The sequence below is a fragment of the Sturnira hondurensis genome, unplaced genomic scaffold (assembly GCF_014824575.4).
Source record: "Sturnira hondurensis isolate 20B ecotype Veracruz unplaced genomic scaffold, ASM1482457v3 Scaffold0024912, whole genome shotgun sequence".
NCBI lineage: Eukaryota > Metazoa > Chordata > Mammalia > Chiroptera > Phyllostomidae > Sturnira > Sturnira hondurensis.
Window position 1 is genome coordinate 171,729 of NW_028097543.1, and position 21,529 is coordinate 193,257.

General features: G+C 46.1%; 1 protein-coding gene across 1 annotated transcript; it reads right to left on the reverse strand.

Moving 5' to 3' along the window:
- Positions 1–19,904: 19,904 nt before the first annotated feature.
- RTL8C (retrotransposon Gag like 8C) lies at positions 19,905–21,144 on the reverse strand. The gene has a single exon (XM_037039022.1). It carries the CDS (start codon positions 21,092–21,094, stop codon positions 20,753–20,755), a length of 342 nt encoding a protein of 113 aa, XP_036894917.1. The 5' UTR covers positions 21,095–21,144; the 3' UTR covers positions 19,905–20,752.
- Positions 21,145–21,529: the final 385 nt, after the last annotated feature.

A 21,529-nucleotide genomic window follows, 5' to 3' on the forward strand; every position in this document is an offset into this window, starting at 1 on the left:
GAAGGCAGTGGCATCCAGGTCAAGTGGCACCTCCAAGCACCTCCTGAAGAGGCCGGACTCACTCACAGCCCTCTGAGTGTGCTCCCCTCCCCCAGCTCCTGGTCTTAAGTAGTGATCTCTCTCACCTGTGGCCCCTCTGTCCTCCCAGGCTATTGCATCACAGCAGAAACAGGAGGCCCCAGTTTTGTCTATTTTATTGAACAGGAGGGCTTTCATTTTTTTTTAACTTAGAGAGACAATGAGATTTGACCCCAGAAAGAACATTCCTCTGACCAGTACAGAGTTAACACACATGGAAAATTGAAAGCCATCTCATTCGGGTTGGCGTCCCTGATTTTGTAGAAGTTCCGTGGCCTGGAAAACAGACTGCAAATAAATAAAGTGCACTGAAAACCCGCCGAGCAGCCAGGGCCCGGTGGGGTTGGGGAGAGGTGGGAAAGCAGAAGCAGCTCACTACTCAAGGCCAAAATGGCAAGAAAAGCCATGGCAGGAACACAGGTAAGGACCAGTCCCTGGCCCCTCCCCCAGCCATTCCCTTAGAGCAGAGGCAGCCAAAGGCGGAGCCACAGAGCCTCCAAATGGGGTGGGGCTTCTCAGCAGGGGAGCTGGGCTGTGAGGCCAGGGACCCTTGAGGCTCAGACATACATTTCTCCCTGTGGGACACAAGCACACACTCAGGGAGCAGCCTCCCTCAGGCCGTTCTCAGGCCTTCCTCCTCCCGGGCTGGCCCAGCAAGAGGATGCAGCTGGGGATCCACTCACCCAGAGGCTTTCACCCAGGTGAGACCTGGGCTGGAAAGGAGCCCAGCTGTGTATCATCCCCAGGAAGGCCCCTGGTCCTCCTCCCAGCTTGCACAGCCTCTGTTGCTCTGCTTTCTCGGAGGCTGTCCTGGGAGATCTATGGATGGAGCCAGCAGGCTGGCAGGCTCCCACAAGTGGTCCTGGGTGGACAGGGTTGGAATGGAGGAGGGGTCACCAGGAATAGGGACTCCCAGGAGACTTGGCACATGGAAGGAAGCCATCAGGCCCTGTCCATGAGAAACTGCTGGGGGCATGTGGGAGCCTTGGTCCAGCCTCAGTCCCCAGTCCCTGGGGTGAGCCAGGAGGAGTAATTCACCCAGGACCCAGACTCCAGCTGGGCAGCTGAGTGGGGCAGATGAGGTGAGACTGGGCCACTTGGGGCCTGGGGCTGACCACACTGCTGTGAGTTTTTAGTCCCACGATCTCTGAGGACTTGGGCCCAGAGCAACCAGTGTCACAGCAGATGTGGGACTGGGGGCGGGTGGTGAGGGCCGTGGTCTCTCCTGGCTCCCCTCTGGGCTGCTCCTGCCCATGCTGGAACACCAGTCAGTAGCACGCCCTGGGCCTCCAGGACCAATCCAAGCCCATCTAGAGGCGTCTCCCGTCTGATCCTGGGCATCGGGGAGCCAAGCCTGGGGACAGAGAGATGGGGTCATGCGTGGTTGCCAGTCCCCTCCCACCCGCAGTTTATCTTTTTACCTTCCTGGCCACAGCATGTCCCCCCAGGAGCCACCCCCTGCTCCTCCAGCCAAGCCCACAGGGTTGTGTCCAACTGCTGAGGAGTCCTTGGTCAAGCCTGGGGTGGGGGATGGGAAGACCTCCCACCTGTGGGTGAGGACCTCAGCTACCCAGGGGATCCTGGGACTCATCTCTCTTTTGCCCGTCTCAGCTTAGACTGTCCTCCTGGTCTTCCCTGTGACTTCCAATACCTCCCCAAGGAAAGCTGGTTGCCCACATTTTCCCTACCCTGAACCTCTCTCTCCCCGGGTCCCCTGGGAACCCTGTGATTCCCCTGCCCCATCCCATCATGCCAGGTCTTCCAGAAGACCGAGGAGTGGGTGGGGCAGTGTAGGCCTAAGGAAGATTTAGCTTCACCACTTCTTATCTGGGACAAAGGCAAATCTGCACCCCCCTAGGACCCCAGGTTCCACTGTCATTAGGTGGAGAGAGTAGAACACCCCCTCGTGGTGTTTGTAGGAGATCTCAGTGCCCAGGTGACATGGTCCTTCTCCATGCCACAGCCACACCACTGGGTTGCCCCACCTCTTGGGGCCTCCACCCAGAAGGCCTTTCATCTCCTCCTCAGCCAGGCTACTCAGCTGCTACCAGGAAGTTCGAGGGCCAAAGTGGGCCCTTGGGCACAGGTTTGACTGTTGATGAGGCCAGGGAAGGGGCGAGTCACCAGCTACAAACACCAATTCCTGAAAGAAAAAACTGGAAACCTGAGAGTTGCCTCCCCACCCAGAGAGGTCCCTGGCTGTCCTGGTGTTGTCTCCTCTGCAAGCCCCTTCTCCATCTTCTCCCCCCACCCCACTTGAGAACTGCCCTCTGCTCAAGGAAATCCCCATTTCCCAGATCCTTGGGGTTCTCAGCGCCCTCATGGAGGACATCTGTGCCACAGGATGGCATTCTGTGGCACAAGTTGGGCTGTAGATGGCAGTAGAGCAAAACCGTGGAGGGTGGGGGCTGGGGAGAAAGGCAGCTTTCCAGGCTTCCACAACCCATCCTCAGAGAGGAAGGAGGAGAACTAAAGTGGCAGCAATAGCCTTTTGAGGGTCAGACAGCAGCCCCCTGGCCCTGAAGACACAGTGCAGGGAGCTGCAGAGAGCCTGGGGCCTGAGGGTTCAGGCTGCCTACCCAGGAGGGTGGAGGAGAACTGTGGCAGCATCTTTTCTCCTCTAGGGCCTCCCCGTGGGCTACCGCAGCTCATTCCCCTCCATTTCCTCTGACTCTGGTGACACCTGCTGTGCCTCTGGGGAAAGGGGACCTGGACCTGGGTGGTGAGTGGGAGGGGACAGCCGGGTCTCCATGGGAGATGGGCTGAACTGCTGAGAGGGCGATGTCTAAGCTACAGCTGCGCCTCACCCCCAGTTTGGAATCATGACAAGGGACTCTGAAGATCCCGAGGCTGCCCTGCCTGCCTCTGCTGGACTCCGCAGCTCTCTGGGCCCGCTTCCTCATGTCCCTTTCATATTTCCTGTTTTGTTATTGGTGTGTTATCACTTTGGGTATTACTAGTAGAAGTATAAAAGTTTTTTGAGTTAATTTTTTTACATGGTAGAAGATATTGATTGAATTTTTGGTAATGACAGCTAATTTTTTCTATATCATTGTTGAAAGGACTATCCTATCTCCACTTAGTTTCATTTATACTTTTTTCAAAATTGAGCTATGCATGTACGTGTGGGTGTTTTTCTGGATTCCATATTTTGTTCTATTCATCCATTTGCCTATATTGATGACAGGTCTACACTGCCTTAATTACTGTAGCTTCATCATGAATATTGAAATCAAATAGTTTGAAACCACAAAAGATCAGTATTCATGGTGCCTGTCACATACCAAACCCAATAAGAAGAGACAGGGATTGAATCTTTATTGGTACTTTATTCAATTGCTGGCAATCGGAGAAGACTGTAGGTTCATACCCTAATGGACTGTCTGACATTTTCTTTCAGGCCAGCCTTTTTACAAGAGAGAACAAGCCAGCCTTTTCATAACAGAGAACAGAGTACAGTGAGGGGTTTTGAAATTCAGGGAAAATTACATTTAAAAAATTGCAGTATTCTTGCCTTGGGCAGTTAGCTGTTCCTAGGCAGGTGGGTGGGTATCTGTCTGTCCCTGGAACACAATGGCTCCAGCTGTGCCCCAGGTGATGGTCTTTAGCTGTGTCCTAGGAAGTCAGCTGTCTCCTCAGTGTTGGTGGGCCTTATCTGCAGTTCCTGAAACAACAGCTTTGACATAAGCATTAACTACTAGGCTTATTAACTATTTACCTTAAACTAAAAATTTCCAGCTCTTGAGTCCCCTAACAGTATTAGTCCTCCAAGTTCTATTTCAAAGTAGTTTTGACCATTGTATATCCTTTACATTATCATATGAATTTTATAATCTGTTACTTTTTACAAATTAAAAGTTTTCTGGCACTTTGTATCTATGGATTGATTTGGAGAGAATTGCTGTCTTAACTATATTGAGGCTCCCATCCCATGAATATGTATCTGTCCATTACTCAGATCTCTGTAATTCATCTTGGTGATATACTCTAGTTTTAAGTGTACAAGTTTTTTGTTATTATTATGTTTAACACTACATTTTTGACATTTTAATGCTGTTTAGAATAGTTTTACTTTCAGAGTTCTGACCAACATGGAGGCATAGTTAATTGTGGTGCAAGCATCTTCCTATGACCACATCAAAATTACAAGTAAACCACACAACAACCATTATTCAGACCTGCCCAAAATCTAGCTGAAGAAATGCTGTGTGACTAAACATATAAAGAAGAAACCACACCAGGAATGGTAGGAGGGACAGAGATACAGAACAGGCTGGTCCCACACCCATGTGTGGCATATAAAAATCTGGAAGGCTATCTCAGCTGCATTAGGTACCACCTGAAGAACCAGGTGTCCCAGCCCCATACCAGTGCATCCTAGCCAAGTGTTCCAGTGCCAGGAAGAGAAGTCCCCATAATTTCTGGCTGTAAAAACCAGTGAGGACTCTGGCTGAGTTTTTACAAAGTTATGGGGACTTCTTTTGGTGAGACAAAGGTTGTTGGTGAGACAAAGGCTGTTGGAGTCTCCAATGTTCCTCTTAAAGGGTCTGTGCCTGGACTTTCCGAAAGTCATTCACTCTGAATTCTACTGCTGGGACAGCAGTTTGAAAGATACCAGGGACACAGAGGGAGGAACTCTATTATCAGGCATTGGGACAAAAGCTGGAGGGGCAGCTTTTTCCCAGAGAGAAGTAATGGCAGAGGTCATTGTTTCTTTTCAGAGGGCTCCCCCAACACAGCCAGCAGGCAGATTCTATACAAGTCTCCATAAACCTGCCTATCACTGTTTCCCCACTCTGGTGATTCCCTGAGGTCCTGTCCCACCCATCTTGTGGGCCCATCCAAGCTGATTCCAGTGGCTTTTCCATCTGAATGGTCTGTCTTTGTTCATGCTTCAGACTTCCTAAAATCTTTCAAACAGGCAGCATGTGGCCTCCTTTTGCCTTGCACCTTTTGCTAAGTGGCCCCAGGTCTGGCAAACCCAGGACACAGACACAGATAAAGACCATCACCCAGGATACAGATGAAAGAATGCTACAGCTTTTATTTGATTAACTTTTCCCCTGAATTTCCAAACTGCTTACCTACACTTTTCTTCTCCTTATAAAAAGAGTTGGTTTAAAATGGAATTTTTAAAAAGATTTTATTTATTATTTTTAGAGAGAGGGGGAGAGAGAGGGAAAGGAAGAGAAACATTAATGTGTGGTTGCCCCTTGTGCATGCCTCCACTGTGGACCTGGCCTGCAACCCAGGCATGTGCCCTGATTGGGAATCAAACTGGTGACCCTTTGTTTCACAGTCTGGAGCTCAATTCACTGAGCCACACCAGCCAGGGATTAAAATGCAATCTAAGGCAGTCTGTTAGGGTACAAATCTGCCATCTTCTCAGATTGATGGTCATCTGAATAAAGTACTCATAAAGATTCAATACCTGTCTCTGCTTCTTGGGTCTGGTAGGTGACAGGCAGCATGAATGCTGGCTTTTCTGGTTTCACAACCACCTACACAAGTGACACACACAAGGGATGGACTCAGTGAGCACAAGAGCCCCACTGAAATAAGTCGTGCTCCATGGGGTCAGCTGCTCCACAGCTGGCTCTGAAAGGATGAAACCAGTGCTACTTGCTATCATGGCACCATTTGATGAGCAGGCCTGTGACTTTGTTGAACATGATGGCCATTTTACTCTTCTGAGCTTATGCTCCCAGGACTGGAAATTACTGGGCAGCAAGAACAGAATGTAACTAACTGTCCCCACAGCCTCAAGCAAAAGATAACATTGGAGCCAACTGCAGGTTATGCAAAACCACCTAAAACCTGTGTTGCAACACCCACAGCAGCCCAGGCGCCATACAACAGCACCCCTCACCCTTTTATAATCCAATAAAAGCTCAAGGCCCCCACCCCTCAATGCTGGTGTATCTCTCCACACCATGCCCCTCTCCTGTTTTAGAGAGTGGATAAAAGCTTTACTCTCTGCACTTCTCCTTGTGAATTCTTTCACAGCCTGCATCACCAACTACCCCAACACTCTCCATTGTGTTTGCAGCTAGTTCTTGCAGCTGATCAGCCTGGGGGTCAATTCCTCCCATTGGTGTGCCAACAGCAATCAAGGCTTCAACTACAATGGGAGGATACACGCAGCCCACATGGGGAGCACACCTGGAGTGCCCAGGATGAGTGAGTAGGCAGTCTGTGCCACTGGACTCTACAAAATACATACTGCATAAGGCCATTCTACCAAGCCTAGGAGATGTAGCAACTCTACTTAATACATAGAAACAAACACAGGAAGGCTGCCAAAATGAGGAAACAAAGGAACAAATAAACATATCCCAGAAGAAAGAACAAAATAAAAGTCCAGAAAAAGAATCAACAAAATGGAGACAAGCAATTTACTAAATGTAGAGTTCAAAACACTGGTTATAGGTATGATCAGTGAACTTAGGGGAAGAGTAGACGAACTTAGTAACAACTTTAACAAAGAGACAGGAAACATAAAAGCAGAACTAGAAAAAAAGTCAGAAATGAAGATTACATTAACTGAAAAGAAAAATACATTACAGGGAATTAACAGTGGAATAGATACAGCAGAGGATTAAATCAGATATTTGGAGGATAAAGGAAGCAAAAAATACAAGATCAGAACGGCAAAAAGAAAAAAGATTCTAAAAAAATGGGGATAGTATAAGGAGCCTCTGGGACTACTTTAAGTGTACCAACATTCATATCATGGAGATGCCAGAAGAAGAGAGAAAGCAAGGAATTGAATACCTATGTCAAAAATAATGACAAAAACTTTCCTAAGCTGGTGATGAATGGAAACATACAAGCCAGGAGGAGCAGAGAATCCCAAACAAGATGAACCCAAAGAGGCTCACTCCAAGATACATCATAATTAAAATGTAAAAGGTTAAAGACAAAGAGAGAATCTTAAAAGCAGCAAGAGAAATGTGGTTAGTTACCTACAATGGAACTCTCTCTCATAGGGCTATCAGCTGATTTCTCAACAGAAACTTTGCAGGCCACAAAGGAGTGGCAAGAAATACCCAAAATGATGAAAAGCAAGGTCCTACAACTAAGATTACTCTACCCAGCCAAGCTATCATTAAGAATTGAAGGACAGCCATGGCTGGTGTGGCTCAGTGAATTGAATGCTGATCTGTGAAGTAGGGGATCACAGTTCAATTCCCAGTCAGGGCACATGCCTGTGTTGTGGGCCAGGTCTCCAGTAGGTGGTGCAGGAGAGGCAACCACACATTGATATTTCCTTCCCTCTCTTTCTCCGTCCCTTCTGTTCTCTAAAGGTAAGTAAATAAAATCTTTGAGGAAAAAAAAAGAATTGAAGGACATATAAAGAGCTTCCCAGACAAGAAAAGCTATAGAAGTTTATCACCACCAAACCAGTATTATATGAAATGTTAATGGGTCTTCCAGAAGAAGAAAAAATGGGGAAGAAAAATATGAATAGTAAACTAACAATAAATATATATCTATCAATAACTGAATCTAAAATAAACAAACAAGCAGAACAGAAACAGACTCATTGATACAGAGCACATTTTGATGGTTGCCATATGGCTGGGGGGATGGGTAAAAAAGGTGAAGGGATTAAGAAGTACAAATTGGTAGTTACAGAATAGTCATGGGGATATAAGGTACAGCATAAGAAATATAGTCAATAATATTGTAATAACTATTATGGTGTCAGATGAGTATGAGATTTATCAGGATGATCACTTAGTAAGTTATATATAATGTCTAATCACTGGGTTGTACACTTGAAACTAACATAATAATGTCTATCAACTATACTTGAAAAATAAAAAGTAATTTAAAATAAATAGGTACAATAGTTTCAGAATCAAAGTTATCTTGCTTGTTACTAGATACAATTTTTACATATTTACCATGTGTCCTGAAACCTTGCTAAACTTATTAGCTCCAGTTTTTTTGTTATTGATTATCCTAGATCCTAGACAAAATCTGGTTTTTCATATGAATGAACAAGAATACGCCTTTTTTCCTGGCAATCTAGATGCCTTTTATATCTTTGTGTTTTCTTTCTTTTCCTTTCTGTCTTATCACATCTGCCCGGAACCTCCAGTATAATATTGAAGAGGTGAGAGTGTCCATGTGTGTCTTGTTCTTGATTGAAGGATGGAAAGCATTCTGGCTTTTACCTTTAAGAAAATGATGTTAGCTGTAGGTTTTTGTAAATGCCCTTCTTCAGATTGAGGAGTTCCCTTCTATTCCTAGTTTTTTAAAAGAATCATATGACACAGAAATCCTCTTTCTAGACATTTACCCTAGAAAAATAAAAACAAATGGTCAAACAAAAATATTCGCATGAATGTTTATAGTTGATTTATTTGTAATTGCCAAAAACTTTAAACATGCCAAATATGGTCCAATGTGTGAATGGATCAAAGTGTGGTAAACACATCCATACTGTGGCAGACAGACTTTAATGTGACCCTCACGATTCCAACCTCCTAATGATGCAATTGAGTGTGGATAGGGACTGTGATGTATTTATAACAAATGGAATAGGGCAAATGTGATGGAATGTCATTCTTATGATTATTACGTTATACAGGGTAGGGCAAAAGTAGGTTCACAGTTGTTTTATGGAAAGTAATAAAATAATTAATAAATAATAATACAAGAAGAAACTGTTTTGTGAACTCAAAATTGTAAACCTTCATTTGCCCCTCCCTATACATAACTCTATCTTGCAAGCTGACTCATGCCGGCCATGAAAACAGGCTGCAGTGCTGTGAACTGCCCTTCAACAAAACAGAATTGCTGAAAGCTCTAGAATGAATTAAGATATTTCTTAACATTTAACCCTTTTAACATTAGTGATTGTGCAATATTATTTGAATATCATGCACTGGATTATGTTGGATAACATTTGCAGATTTTCCATTATAGTGCAAAGCCAGCACATCTACAACCAATGGTGCAATACTTCTTTGGCTGATTCACCCATAAACAAGAAAATGTGTTCCAATGACCTTATGTAAGTGGCGTCCACAGTCAAAGGGCCACAAAGGATATGCTAGGGTTGAGAGACTGAACTGCTGAACAGGCAGCATTCCTCGACTCCCCAAAAAGGGCACGCTGATGACCACAGGCAGCGAAATTCACTCTCACAGTACAGAGGTGGGTGTCTTGGGATACTCTCCGGATTACCGCCCCTCCCAGGAGGCCAGTCTCCATAAACCACCGCCACGCCCCTTGCATTCCGACCCTGCTTCCTGGAGCTGGCTGTAGCCATTTGCTCTTCCCCAGACAACTCTGCCCAAACGCGTACTGCGTAGGTCCTAACTCTGAATCATACATTATTTTTTTAACATCCTGCTCTAGATTATGTTGGCAAATACTTGGAGTTTTTCCTTTATGGTGAAAGGTCACCACATCTACAACCAGCGGTGTAATACTTCTCTGGCCGAGAGATGCACCCAGAAGCGGGAAGATATGTTCACAGAACCTTACTCAAGTGGCGTCCAGAGTCAAGGGTCACGGAAAATCATGCAGGAACCAAGGGGAGGAAACGGTGATGAGGCAAGACTCCTCAACCCTGGAAAAGGGACCCTCTGTTTCCCACGTGCCAGGAACCTCCCTCGTCTTACAGAGCTAAGTATCCTGGGCTCCTCCCCTGATTCCCGCCCCTCCCTGGAGGCTGGCCCAGAAAAGCTCGAGCCCGCCCCTCAGATTTCAACCCAGCTTCTTTCTGCAGGAGTTAGCACAACCCTGGACACCTCCCCCTCTTCTTCTCCAGCCCTACGTCATCGTCCCATTTTTCCCGTTCTGTGACTGCGCAGGAGCGACCACCGTTTAGTCGCCAGAGCGCGCACAGGCGCCAGGTACCGCCCATGGCCCCTCCCTCCCTCACCCGGCCCTGCGACGGCCTCTGCATATACGCACTTCCCGCCACGCCTCCACGCCCAGCTCCGCCCAGCTCCGCCCAGCCCAGGCACGGAGCTCTGTGCCATGGACGGCCGAGTGCAGCTGATCAAGGCCCTCCTGGCCCTGCCCATCAGGCCCCGGACGCGGCGATGGAGGAACCCGATTCCCTTCCCCGAGACGTTTGACGGCGATACCGATAGGCTTCCAGAGTTCATCGTGCAGACGGGAGCCTACATGTTGGTGGACGAGACCCTGTTCTCCAGCGATGCCCTGAAGGTGACGTTCCTCATCACCCGCCTCACCGGGCCTGCCCTGCAGTGGGTGATCCCCTACATCAGGAAGGAGAGCCCCCTGCTCAATGATTACCGGGGCTTCCTGGCCGAGATGAAGCGGGTCTTTGGATGGGTGGAGGACGAGGACTTCTAGGCCCGGAGACCCTCGGGCCTGGGGACAGGTGCTCTCGGGGGCGGGTTCCCGCGCCAGTGGCTGCCGCCCAGATCGCCACGGGCGTCCTCCCGCCGCGCCTCCCCCTCCCTTACGTTCCAGTCGCCGTGATCTCCGCCTTGCTCCTGTCTCCTCCCGTGTAGTGCTTGCCTTTGTTCCAGGAATAGCGTTCCAGGTTCCTGCTGCTGCCGCTGGGCCTCGCTCTGGAGCACGCCGCCGCCCTCCCCCTGCCAGCCCGGCCCCTCCCATGCACACTTGGACTCTGTCCTGAGCTCCAGCTGTGAGCTGGGCTCCCGTTACACACTGGACAGACCTCGTCTGGCCGGCCGCTGCCAACCTCCTCCTGGCAGGCTCCTGGGCCTGCATCGTTGTGCCCAGAGACCTGTGCTGCGGCTGCTGTCACCATGCACCGCCTCCCACTGACAGACTGCAGCCTCCAGCGATCTCATCTCACCCAGGAGGTATCTGAGCTGGCCACAGCCCCTGGACAGTGACTCCAACAGCTCACCAACCCCTCGGAGGGGCCGGCCAGCCTTTCACCTTCAGCAAGACCCACTTCACCCCCTCCTCCCAGAGACACCTCCTGTTCCTGCGAGATGGCTGCCAGGTCCCAGGGGTGCCCTGGCAGCCAAATCCAGTCACTCATTTTCCCCTGTGGACCTGTTAGTTTTACCTAGCATCCAGTTCTCTTCTGAATTTGCATTGTTTTCTTAGCTATGTTCTTGATGGTCAACAAAGTAAGTCTTACATTCTACCAAGTTCCTCAACATTATCTGGAAAAACTTTTATTTTCAATAATTGTGAGACACCATTTAAAAAGAAATTGTCTCAGTATATGGCACCTTTTCTTTCCTGTTCCTATAAAAGTGGTCCATTTCTTGTTCAGAAAATATATCCCTTACTATTCTATGAGTTATGTTAGAGACACTCTCCTCTCTGTTCACTGTTGCATACAAAATATGAAACTAGAAACCTGAGTTGGTTTGGGGGGTGAAGCCCTTACTAAGGACTGGTCAATCCTAAAGGAGGAATCCTCTAAACCAGTTAAGATTGCTCCAAGGTTCTTAAGAAATGCATTTTTATTTTTGCCAAGCATTGTGAAAAATCAACCAGGAGGCTTTTCTGAAAACATTTCTTCATTTCCAGAAAGGCAGTTTGAAAGCACCCCAATTGTCCTAACCATAAATTCCACATACATGATTAAAATTGTCAAAGTTTTATAACCCATTGTTCAGGGAACCAGCAAAATTACCCAGGTGCTTATTTTTAAAATAATGTTTATGGAAACTTCATTATGTATGTAGTAGCGGTGGCAAAAAGCATGCAGAAATGAGAACATTTAGGAACCATCCTTGTTTTTGACTTGTAGGACAATAAAAATGTACACTTCTCTAATGAGCAAGAAAAAGTAATTGCTTTTTATTTATATGTACTTTAGCCTCATTTAAAAAAAAAGATTTTATTTATTTTTAGAGAGGGGAAGGGAGAGGGAGAGAAGCATCAATGTGTGGTTGCCTCTCACACGCCCCCTACTGGGGACCTGGCCCACAACCCGGTCATATGCCCTGACTGGGTAATTGAATTAGTAACCAGTTGGTTTGCAGTCTGGTGCTCAACCCACTGAACCACACCAGCCAGGGCACCCCCTCATATTTATAGTACTGTAAAGGGCCTGAGCTTCCTCACTAATTGTTGTTCAACAAAGTTAAATATCCTAAGTCAAATGATCCACAGGTGGGCTTATAGATAATTCTTTGGTGTGATATTTAAAGGTTATGTGTTACATACTGTTGAGTTGGCTTGGATAGTGGACACCTTACCAATGAGTGATGTCCACAATGTCCTGTCCTCAGCCTTGCTCAGCTCCTGCAGACTTATGCTTATTGTTTCTTTTATGGAGTAAATCTATCTCATTTTTGGTCTTCCTCTTCTATTGCTGCCTTCTATTTTATAATCAACTTTTATCTTCATTTCTAAATTTTGGTGATTTTCCAGACATAGGATAGAGGAATAATTCACACCAGAGCTTTTGTAGTTTTATTCCTCTGTCTTCTTTCGTATTTGTACAGGTAACCTTTTGCCATTCATGTGCTGTGGTTTGCAGGACTGTATGTACATGTAGCTGGAGGAACATGACCTGTATTAAATGACTTGTTTAGATAGTGAAACTGTCATTAACGTGCAATATGGCATGCAATATGTCAAAGTATTGAAGTCAGAGGAATAATTTGAATTGCTTAATAAAATGAAGTTTCTATGGTTCACAGAATTCTTAAAACAATTGAAAGCAGGCTAATTATGAGGTTCCAATTCAATGTGCTGGCGGTCTGCCTTCCTGGATGAGTAGATAGGGTAAAAATGTTAATTAAACATATTCAATGTTTTGTTTTAAATGTATATTCTGTTAATTTGAGAAGTGTTTGGAAGCAGTTTACTTTAGGAAGTAGGTCCAGTATATACCCTACAATGTGTCCACTTGGCTCTAGAGGTAATCTGAATAGTCAGAGACATTCTGGGTATCCTTGAACAAAGTCAGTAAACCCCCTATCTCCCTCAGCAAAAATGCCCCATCAGTTTTCTTTCTTCCACCAGAATGGCTGGCTGTCTTAGGGATTTTTTATCTTCACTAGTTGTATCATCCCCAGTACTTTTATTTGCTATGAATGTCTTGGGGAAGGGTAATAGTTTGCAAGATTTAATCATGAACATTTTTGCAAGATCTCATAAAGGGGCAGAAGAAGTGTTATTTGTCAGGGGAAAGGTAGGTTCTTTTTCATTAGTGTCTGTCTCAGTCAGGTTAGGCTGCTATAACAAAATACCATAGCTTTGGTAGCTTAAACACTAAAATACTAATTTATCATAGTTTTGGAGGCTGGGAAGCTCCTGCTCAAGGTGCTGGTACATTCGGTGTCTAGTGAGGGCTCACTTACTGGTTACCTTCTTGTGTATCCTCATATGTTCGAGAGAGAGAGAGAGAGAGAGGGAGAGAGAGGGAGAGAGAGAGAACCTGATCTCTTCCTCATATAAAGGCAGTAATTCCATCTTGGTGGCTCCAACCTCTTGACCTTTTCTAAACCTAAAAGTCTCTCTGGATGTCCTACCTTCAAATACCATCACATTTGGGATTAGGGCTTCAACATATGGGTTTGGGGGGCATGAACATTGAGTTTATAGCAGTTGCTTTGGTCATCTCACCCCTCATAGTTGTTATTCTCGGTTTGTTTCCCTCACTTCCCTCTCAAAAATCTATTCTGTCTCCCATCATGAAGCCCCACTCAAGTGAACACCAAAGAAAGGAGAAACAAAGACTAATAAAAGGTAGAGAAATGTAAGAGGCATGAGAGAGAAAATGCAATTAAACTTTAAAAATATTTCGTGGGGTTGTTGGGGCCAATATTGACTTGAAGTTTATAATTAAGATATAAATTCACAAATTTTGTGACACGTGGACAAAAAGATGAACACAAGAAATGAAGGCATGCAGGGGACAAAGTGGCCTTTGAGTGGTTTAGTGCCTTTGTCACTGAAAGGAACCCATTCAAGGAGAGAGCCCAGGTACTGTTACTGAAACAAACCCCATCCCTTGAGGTCTTTCTGTTATTGTGGGTTCTTTGCCCATTGCCAAGTAGTAGGAATTGTGGCTCTCAATGCCACCATTTGGTGAAAAGGAATGGAAATATTTATTCAAAAGTTAGAGTTTAGAGGTTTAGAGTTATGGCGGAATGTCACTTTAAAAATCGCAAAGTCCCTTAAAACACCCACAAATACACAGTCCTTCCCCTCTTTGCCTAGTCAGGCCAGTCTCAGAACATGCCAATCAGAAGTACTGTCCTCCAGAAGCAAAAGAATTCTTGCAGGTCACTTCTCCCAGTTCCTCCTAGTAATCCATGCTCAGCTGGGCAGGTCTCCTGTAGTTCCCAGCACCATAAACTGTGTCGCAGCAATCTCTAGCTCTTAATCCAAAACCACATGGCACCTTCTCACAGCCCACCAGCAAGAGTCCTTTCACCCCCTTTCTTTCCTTCCTGCAAGCTCTCCTATTGTCCTCCCATGTAGTTCCACACTGACTCTCACCCCTCATGGTAGCCCACCTTTAGTTTAAATCCCAACCTGGAACCTCCTCAGAACCCCATTTCCAACTCCTCCCACAATTGGCTATACCTGCCAGCACTCCTGCAGTTTCTGACTTTCTTGGCTGCCATAAGAAGTCTGGGCAGGCATGGCCCTGTGGCATAGAGGGAACATTTCCCAAGCTCTGATACAGATCCAGTAACCAGCGAGCTGCTTCTAAATTAAATCAAGGGTCAATGTTGTGCATACCTTCAGGCTCCATTCAGGCTGGAAGACTAATCTGCTATTATTGATATGTAAAATAACTTTTTTTTCATATCAGGTATGAAGCTGGCCTGTACCTTGTGTTCCATCCCCCAGCCAGACACGTGGGGGTGGGATATCCTATATTTTTGGACACCCCAAGTTCTAGATGCTGTTACAAATCTCCCCTTGGGGGGGCCCTGGATGCACCCCCTTACATCCTGATATCTTGGGTTCCAGTGCAGTTCTGGTAGAGAGAACTTGTGTAATAAGTGGCTTGAAAGCACAACTCTCAACATATTATAACCATAATTCTCACACAGCTTCCTGATGAACACCTATCAAAGTTGTATTTAACTCATTATTTAGGAAACTAGGAGAATGGTAGAGCTAGTTCATAGAATCATTTAAAGATTGTGGGGAAAGGAATGAAATAACAGGTTTTTAAAATTTAGGTACATATCTGCTTGATGTGCAGAAAAATATTAATACTACATTTCTGCACATTAACCTCTCAAATCTACATATTTCCTCAATTTTCATAAGGCTCACTTTATTCCATTTAAAGATGTCCTCGAATCAGAGATGATGAAGGGCTATACAATAGCAAAATGGCTGAAGATTATTTGGCACACTCTGTATTCCAGAAAACTTACACAAATGTTCTTTTTTAATCCTCAACATCCTTAAGGAGGTAGTTGCCTTTTATAAGATTTATTTATTTATTTATTTTTAGAGAGAGGGAGAGAAACATCAATGTTTGGTTGCCTCTCACCCACCTCGCACTGGGGTCCTGGCCCACAACCCAGGCATGTACCCTGACTGAGAATCGAAATGGCGACTCTGTTTCACAGGATGGTGCTCAATCCACTAAAGTGCTCAAATTAGTTTTAAAATTTAAAATAATTTGGCCCTGGCTGGTGCGGCTCAGGAAATTGAGTGCTGGCCTGTGAACCAAAGGGTCACCGATTCATTCCATCAAGGCACATTGGTGCATATAGAGGGCTATATGCACCAATGTAATACACTACTAATATAATAATTTTTCAAATTTCAATATGTTGCTGTAAAAGCATTTATCTTTGTTACTAGTAATCTGTGTCTCTACATTACAATGCTATACAGATTTAGAAATGTATAAGAAATTATTAGAACAATTTGTAACTCCAAAAGTTATCTAGATCCCAAACAAGTATATAGATCTGCTTACTAGGAAACTCTTCTAATGTGGAGGAGAGGATTTCATTGTGACTGTGCTGACTTACTTAAAAAGTTTTCAGAAAAGCTATGCAAGATCAACCAGGAAAAAAAGTACATCCTCAGGAGACCAATACAGAGATTAAAGACCTAAGTTTTACTGAGACAAATTTTCTTTCTCCCCCTCTCTTCCTATCTCTATCTATCTCTACTCCCACAGTTCTACTGCACTGAAAGGAATCAAGGGCTTCCTATTTAAAGGGAGGTGAATTCCCTCACTTCCCATTTCCAAGTGAAATGACATAGAAGATCTCAAATAAAGGGTGCCACACGAACAGATAAGGCAAGAAAGTTTTTCTCTTGACACACTGATGTGGATATGGGATCACTTATTGGTTGAATTGTGACCCCCCCCCCCGAAAAAAAACAATATGTTGGAATCCTAAACTGCAGTACCTTTGAAGACCTTATTTGGAGATAGAACATTAACAGAAGTAATCAACTTAAATAAGGTCATTAGGGTGGGCTCTAAACCACTATGACTTTACAAAAAGGTGTGCTTACAAAAAGGGGAAATTTGGACCCGGAGACAGACACGCATAGAAGAAATCTGATGGAAAGAGATTCAGGGGGAAGACAGCCACCCCCAAGATTAGGAGAGGGACGTAGAAGAGAGGGTCTTCCTTCACAGGCCTCTGAAGGAACCAACTTTGTTGACATCTTGATTTTAAACTTCTAACTTCCAGCAATTGTTATGGCAGCACAATGATCAGTTGCCTCTTGCACACCCCTAACTGGGGACCTGGCCCACAACCCATGCATGTGCCTGACTGGGAACTGAACCAGCAACCTTCGGGTTCACAGTCTGGCACTTAATCCACCGAGCCACACCGGCCAGGGCAGGCAACTTCTTCAGATGGCAAATCTACCTGAATTTTGAAGATGCCTGAATAAAATTCTTCTGTAAATTACAGTCCAAAGTCTACCAGTAGCCTCCCATATTGAGAAGTGAATTTTCCTCCAGATAACAGGTTATACTATTACAAAGGGTAATCTCTGGCTCTCTGCAGGTATTGTTACCCCCTTGATGGGTTAAAGGCACCTCGAGAGCCCTGCCTGGTGTAGCTCAAAGGCCTGTGAACCAGAGGATCGCGGTTCAATTCCCAGTCCGGGCACATGCCTGGGTTTTAGGCCAGTTTCCTGCAGGCAAACTCCCAGCAGGGGACGCACAAAAGGCAACTATACATTGATGTTTCTCTCCCTCTCTCCTTCCCCTCTAAAGATAAATAAATAAATAAAATCTTTTTTAAAAGGCACCTCAAGAATCCTCCCTGTTTATGCTTGATCTGTGCCTTTCATTGGAAGAGTGAAATATAGTGCTGTCTCCCAGGAAGAACTGGCCCTTCTCCCCAGATTAGTACCTTTGATCTTTGTACCTTTGGAGAGAATTGGCTCTTCTCCCAGAGGGACTGGTTGGTTAGTCAAGACACATAAGGCCTTTGGCACATAGACACTTTTGTCTAAAACATATTTAACCATAACCCCCAAAAGTGAGACTTCAGAATCTGACCTGAGGGAAGGACGTTTTGCTCAGAACTTTTCTCAGGCGGATCCCAGATGCTGCTGTCTCTGGGATTCCCCAAAGTCTGTGTTTGGGTGTCTGTAATTTCTCGTCTGGTGATGTATGGTCTTGATTCTTGCTTTTCTCTTTGCTCTTGCTTAATAACGTTCTTAAATATTCACCTTTAACTTGGGGTTTTTATCATCTGCAAATATGAACCTCTAAGTTAAGTTGCCATGATCTCATACATGCCTCTTAATGGCACACCCCTCCAAAAACATAAACCATTTGGGCTGATAAAAACCTTTATAGCACTATCAATTTGCTAGTGTGCTTCTCTCACAGCACCAGGTATATTCCCAGAAAAGAATAGTAAAGGTGGATTGTTCTGAGTGACATCATCAGAAATTCCTCCACCTCCCTATTGTGGTGGCTTTCCCCAATTTCTCCAGACTGAGTATTTCAGTGGGAATCATTTATCATCAAAATTTTTAAGAAGTTAATTTACTTTTCTGCCCCAAAGTTCCTGTATTCTTCCTTTTTCCAGACTGTTGGTATAATCCACTTCTCAGCATGGCTTTTTCTTTAGATTAGAGTAGGAAATGAGGGAGAGAAAACAAAATGGCAACTGCAAGGGGCAAGATCACAAAGGAATTAAAAAGAACATCCTTTGCCCAGGCTGGTGTACCTCAGTGGATTGAGTGTGGGCTGTGAACCAAAGGGTTGCTGGTTTGATGCCCAGTCAGGGCACATGCCTGGGTTACAGGCCAGGTCCCCAGTGGGGGTCACATGAGAGGCAACCACACATTAATATTTCTCTCCCTCTCTTTCTCCTCTCATCCCCTTTATCTAAAAATAAATAAGTAACATCTTAAAAATTAAAAAAATAAAAAGAACATCCCTTTTTTTACAAATGCAACAGCTTCTGTCCCTGTATAGAGTCTTGCAAAAGAGGTCCATGATTAATTCTTACAAAGTAATGTCCTATACAGTCCATTTTTAGCACAGAAAATGACTTGGGATGATAAAAATAGTGTAGTCTAAGGGACAATCGCTAACAGAGCCTACTCTGTCATGGAAATTTTTTGCTGAGGGAGGTAAGGTGTTACCAACATTGTTCAAAGGATACCCAGCTGGTCCCTGACCATTACACCTCCCTTCAGAGACAAGTGGACAGATTCTAGGGAATATACTGGACCTCCTCCCTAAAGTAAATGGCTTCCAAACACATTTCAAACCAATTTAAAAGAATCTATATTTAAAACCAAACAGTAATATGCTTAACATAATCATTCTCCCACTCCATCTAAAAAGGCAAACTGCCAGCTTCTTCAACTGGAACCTCATAATTCACTGCTTTCAGTTCTTCTAAGAACATTGTAAGCCACAAATTAATTGTATTAACTCAGATGTTCCCTCTGATTTCAAAACTTTGACCTATTATGTGCCAAATTGCAAGGTATGCGTCCACTATTTTCAGAAAGAAAAACATTATCAGATACATAAGTGCAGAAAATACACATCTAGTTCCATGTAAGATGATTAAACATTTAGGGCAAAGATTTACCTGTTCATATGGAGAGAGAGAAAAAACAATCAAGATAACTTGATTGATGTAATTGATTTCTCTTTCATATTCTGTAAAAATTACCTAAATTAGAAATAAGGAAGAGTTGACCGAGTGTTCTTATGAGCCCACCTACTATCTGACTGTTGGAATATTTAACTTTTCCCAGCCATACATGAAGAAATACAGTTTTTTCCCCACCCCTGTATATCTAAGGGGTGAGCATACAGAGAAAAAGGAGAAATTTTCCCCCGCTCTGTTAGAGAAAGTTGTCATTCTGTCCTGCTGGTCATCAACCAGATTTTTATCTAAATTATTTTATATTCTTTTTCTACCTACTTACATAATCCAAGTTTTTATAAACATAAATGCATTTTCTGAAGCACCTCTGTCATTCTGCTGGTTCCCTGAATAATGGGGTTTAAATTAAAAAAAAAAAAACCTTGACAGGTGTTCACCAACAAATGTGTGGGGCCCATGGTTTGTAAAAATTAGGTGTTGTGCTTTCAAGCAGCTTTTTGGAAAGGAAGAGAACTTCTCTGAAAATCCTCCTAGCTGACTTGTCCTTGCATCGCCATGGCACAAATCAGATCAAGGTCCACTTCCTAAGGAGCATGGAACTGACTGGTTTGGAAGAGTCAGCATCTGGGATTGGATGATCACCAGAGGGCTCTCCATCCCCAGGACCACCACAGGACTACCCTTCCTGGTTTATAATGCAAGAGTCAACATCAGCCACAGAATGGCACTGTGCATTCCTGCTGAACAAGACATGGACCCCATGTACTGGACCAGGGAGGGAGAGGCGCCACATTCAGGGAGACTCAATTTCTTTTTTAATAGCATCTGACATTTATTGGAAATAAGGAAAAGACTTTTGTCCAGGTAGTGTAGAAGAGCTGGGCGGAGTGCAGGGGTCACTGTTTGGAACAAAAGGCACGCATCAGAGAGACGGCTGCAAATTCAGAAGAGAACTGGATGCTAGGTAAAACTAACAGGTCCACAGGGGAAAATGTGTGACTGGATTTGGCTGCCGGGGCACCCCTGGGACCTGGCAGCCATCTCGCAGGAACAGGAGGTGTCTCTGGGAGGAGGGGGTGAAATGGGTCTTGCTGAAGGTGAAAGGCTGGCCGGCCCCTCCGAGGGGTTGGTGAGCTGTTGGAGTCACTGTCCAGGGGCTGTGGCCAGCTCAGATACCTCCTGGGTGAGATGAGATCGCTGGAGGCTGCAGTCTGTCAGTGGGAGGCGGTGCATGGTGACAGCAGCCGCAGCACAGGTCTCTGGGCACAACGATGCAGGCCCAGGAGCCTGCCAGGAGGAGGTTGGCAGCGGCCGGCCAGACGAGGTCTGTCCAGTGTGTAACGGGAGCCCAGCTCACAGCTGGAGCTCAGGACAGAGTCCAAGTGTGCATGGGAGGGGCCGGGCTGGCAGGGGGAGGGCGGCGGCGTGCTCCAGAGCGAGGCCCAGCGGCAGCAGCAGGAACCTGGAACGCTATTCCTGGAACAAAGGCAAGCACTACACGGGAGGAGACAGGAGCAAGGCGGAGATCACGGCGACTGGAACGTAAGGGAGGGGGAGGCGCGGCGGGAGGACGCCCGTGGCGATCTGGGCGGCAGCCACTGGCGCGGGAACCCGCCCCCGAGAGCACCTGTCCCCAGGCCCGAGGGTCTCCGGGCCTAGAAGTCCTCGTCCTCCACCCATCCAAAGACCCGCTTCATCTCGGCCAGGAAGCCCCGGTAATCATTGAGCAGGGGGCTCTCCTTCCTGATGTAGGGGATCACCCACTGCAGGGCAGGCCCGGTGAGGCGGGTGATGAGGAACGTCACCTTCAGGGCATCGCTGGAGAACAGGGTCTCGTCCACCAACATGTAGGCTCCCGTCTGCACGATGAACTCTGGAAGCCTATCGGTATCGCCGTCAAACGTCTCGGGGAAGGGAATCGGGTTCCTCCATCGCCGCGTCCGGGGCCTGATGGGCAGGGCCAGGAGGGCCTTGATCAGCTGCACTCGGCCGTCCATGGCACAGAGCTCCGTGCCTGGGCTGGGCGGAGCTGGGCGGAGCTGGGCGTGGAGGCGTGGCGGGAAGTGCGTATATGCAGAGGCCGTCGCAGGGCCGGGTGAGGGAGGGAGGGGCCATGGGCGGTACCTGGCGCCTGTGCGCGCTCTGGCGACCAAACGGTGGTCGCTCCTGCGCAGTCACAGAACGGGAAAAATGGAACGATGACGTAGGGCTGGAGAAGAAGAGGGGGAGGTGTCCAGGGTTGAGCTAACTCCTGCAGAAAGAAGCTGGGTTGAAATCTGAGGGGCGGGCTCGAACTTTTCTGGGCCAGCCTCCAGGGAGGGGCGGGAATCAGGGGAGGAGCCCAGGATACTTAGCTCTGTAAGATGAGGGAGGTTCCTGGCACGTGGGAAACAGAGGGTCCCTTTTCCGGGGTTGAGGAGTCCTGCCTCATC

Excerpts from the sequence above, each read along its gene's own strand:
- RTL8C (XM_037039022.1), bottom strand. The coding sequence starts at position 21,094 with ATGGACGGCCGAGTGCAGCTGATCAAGGCCCTCCTGGCCCTGCCCATC.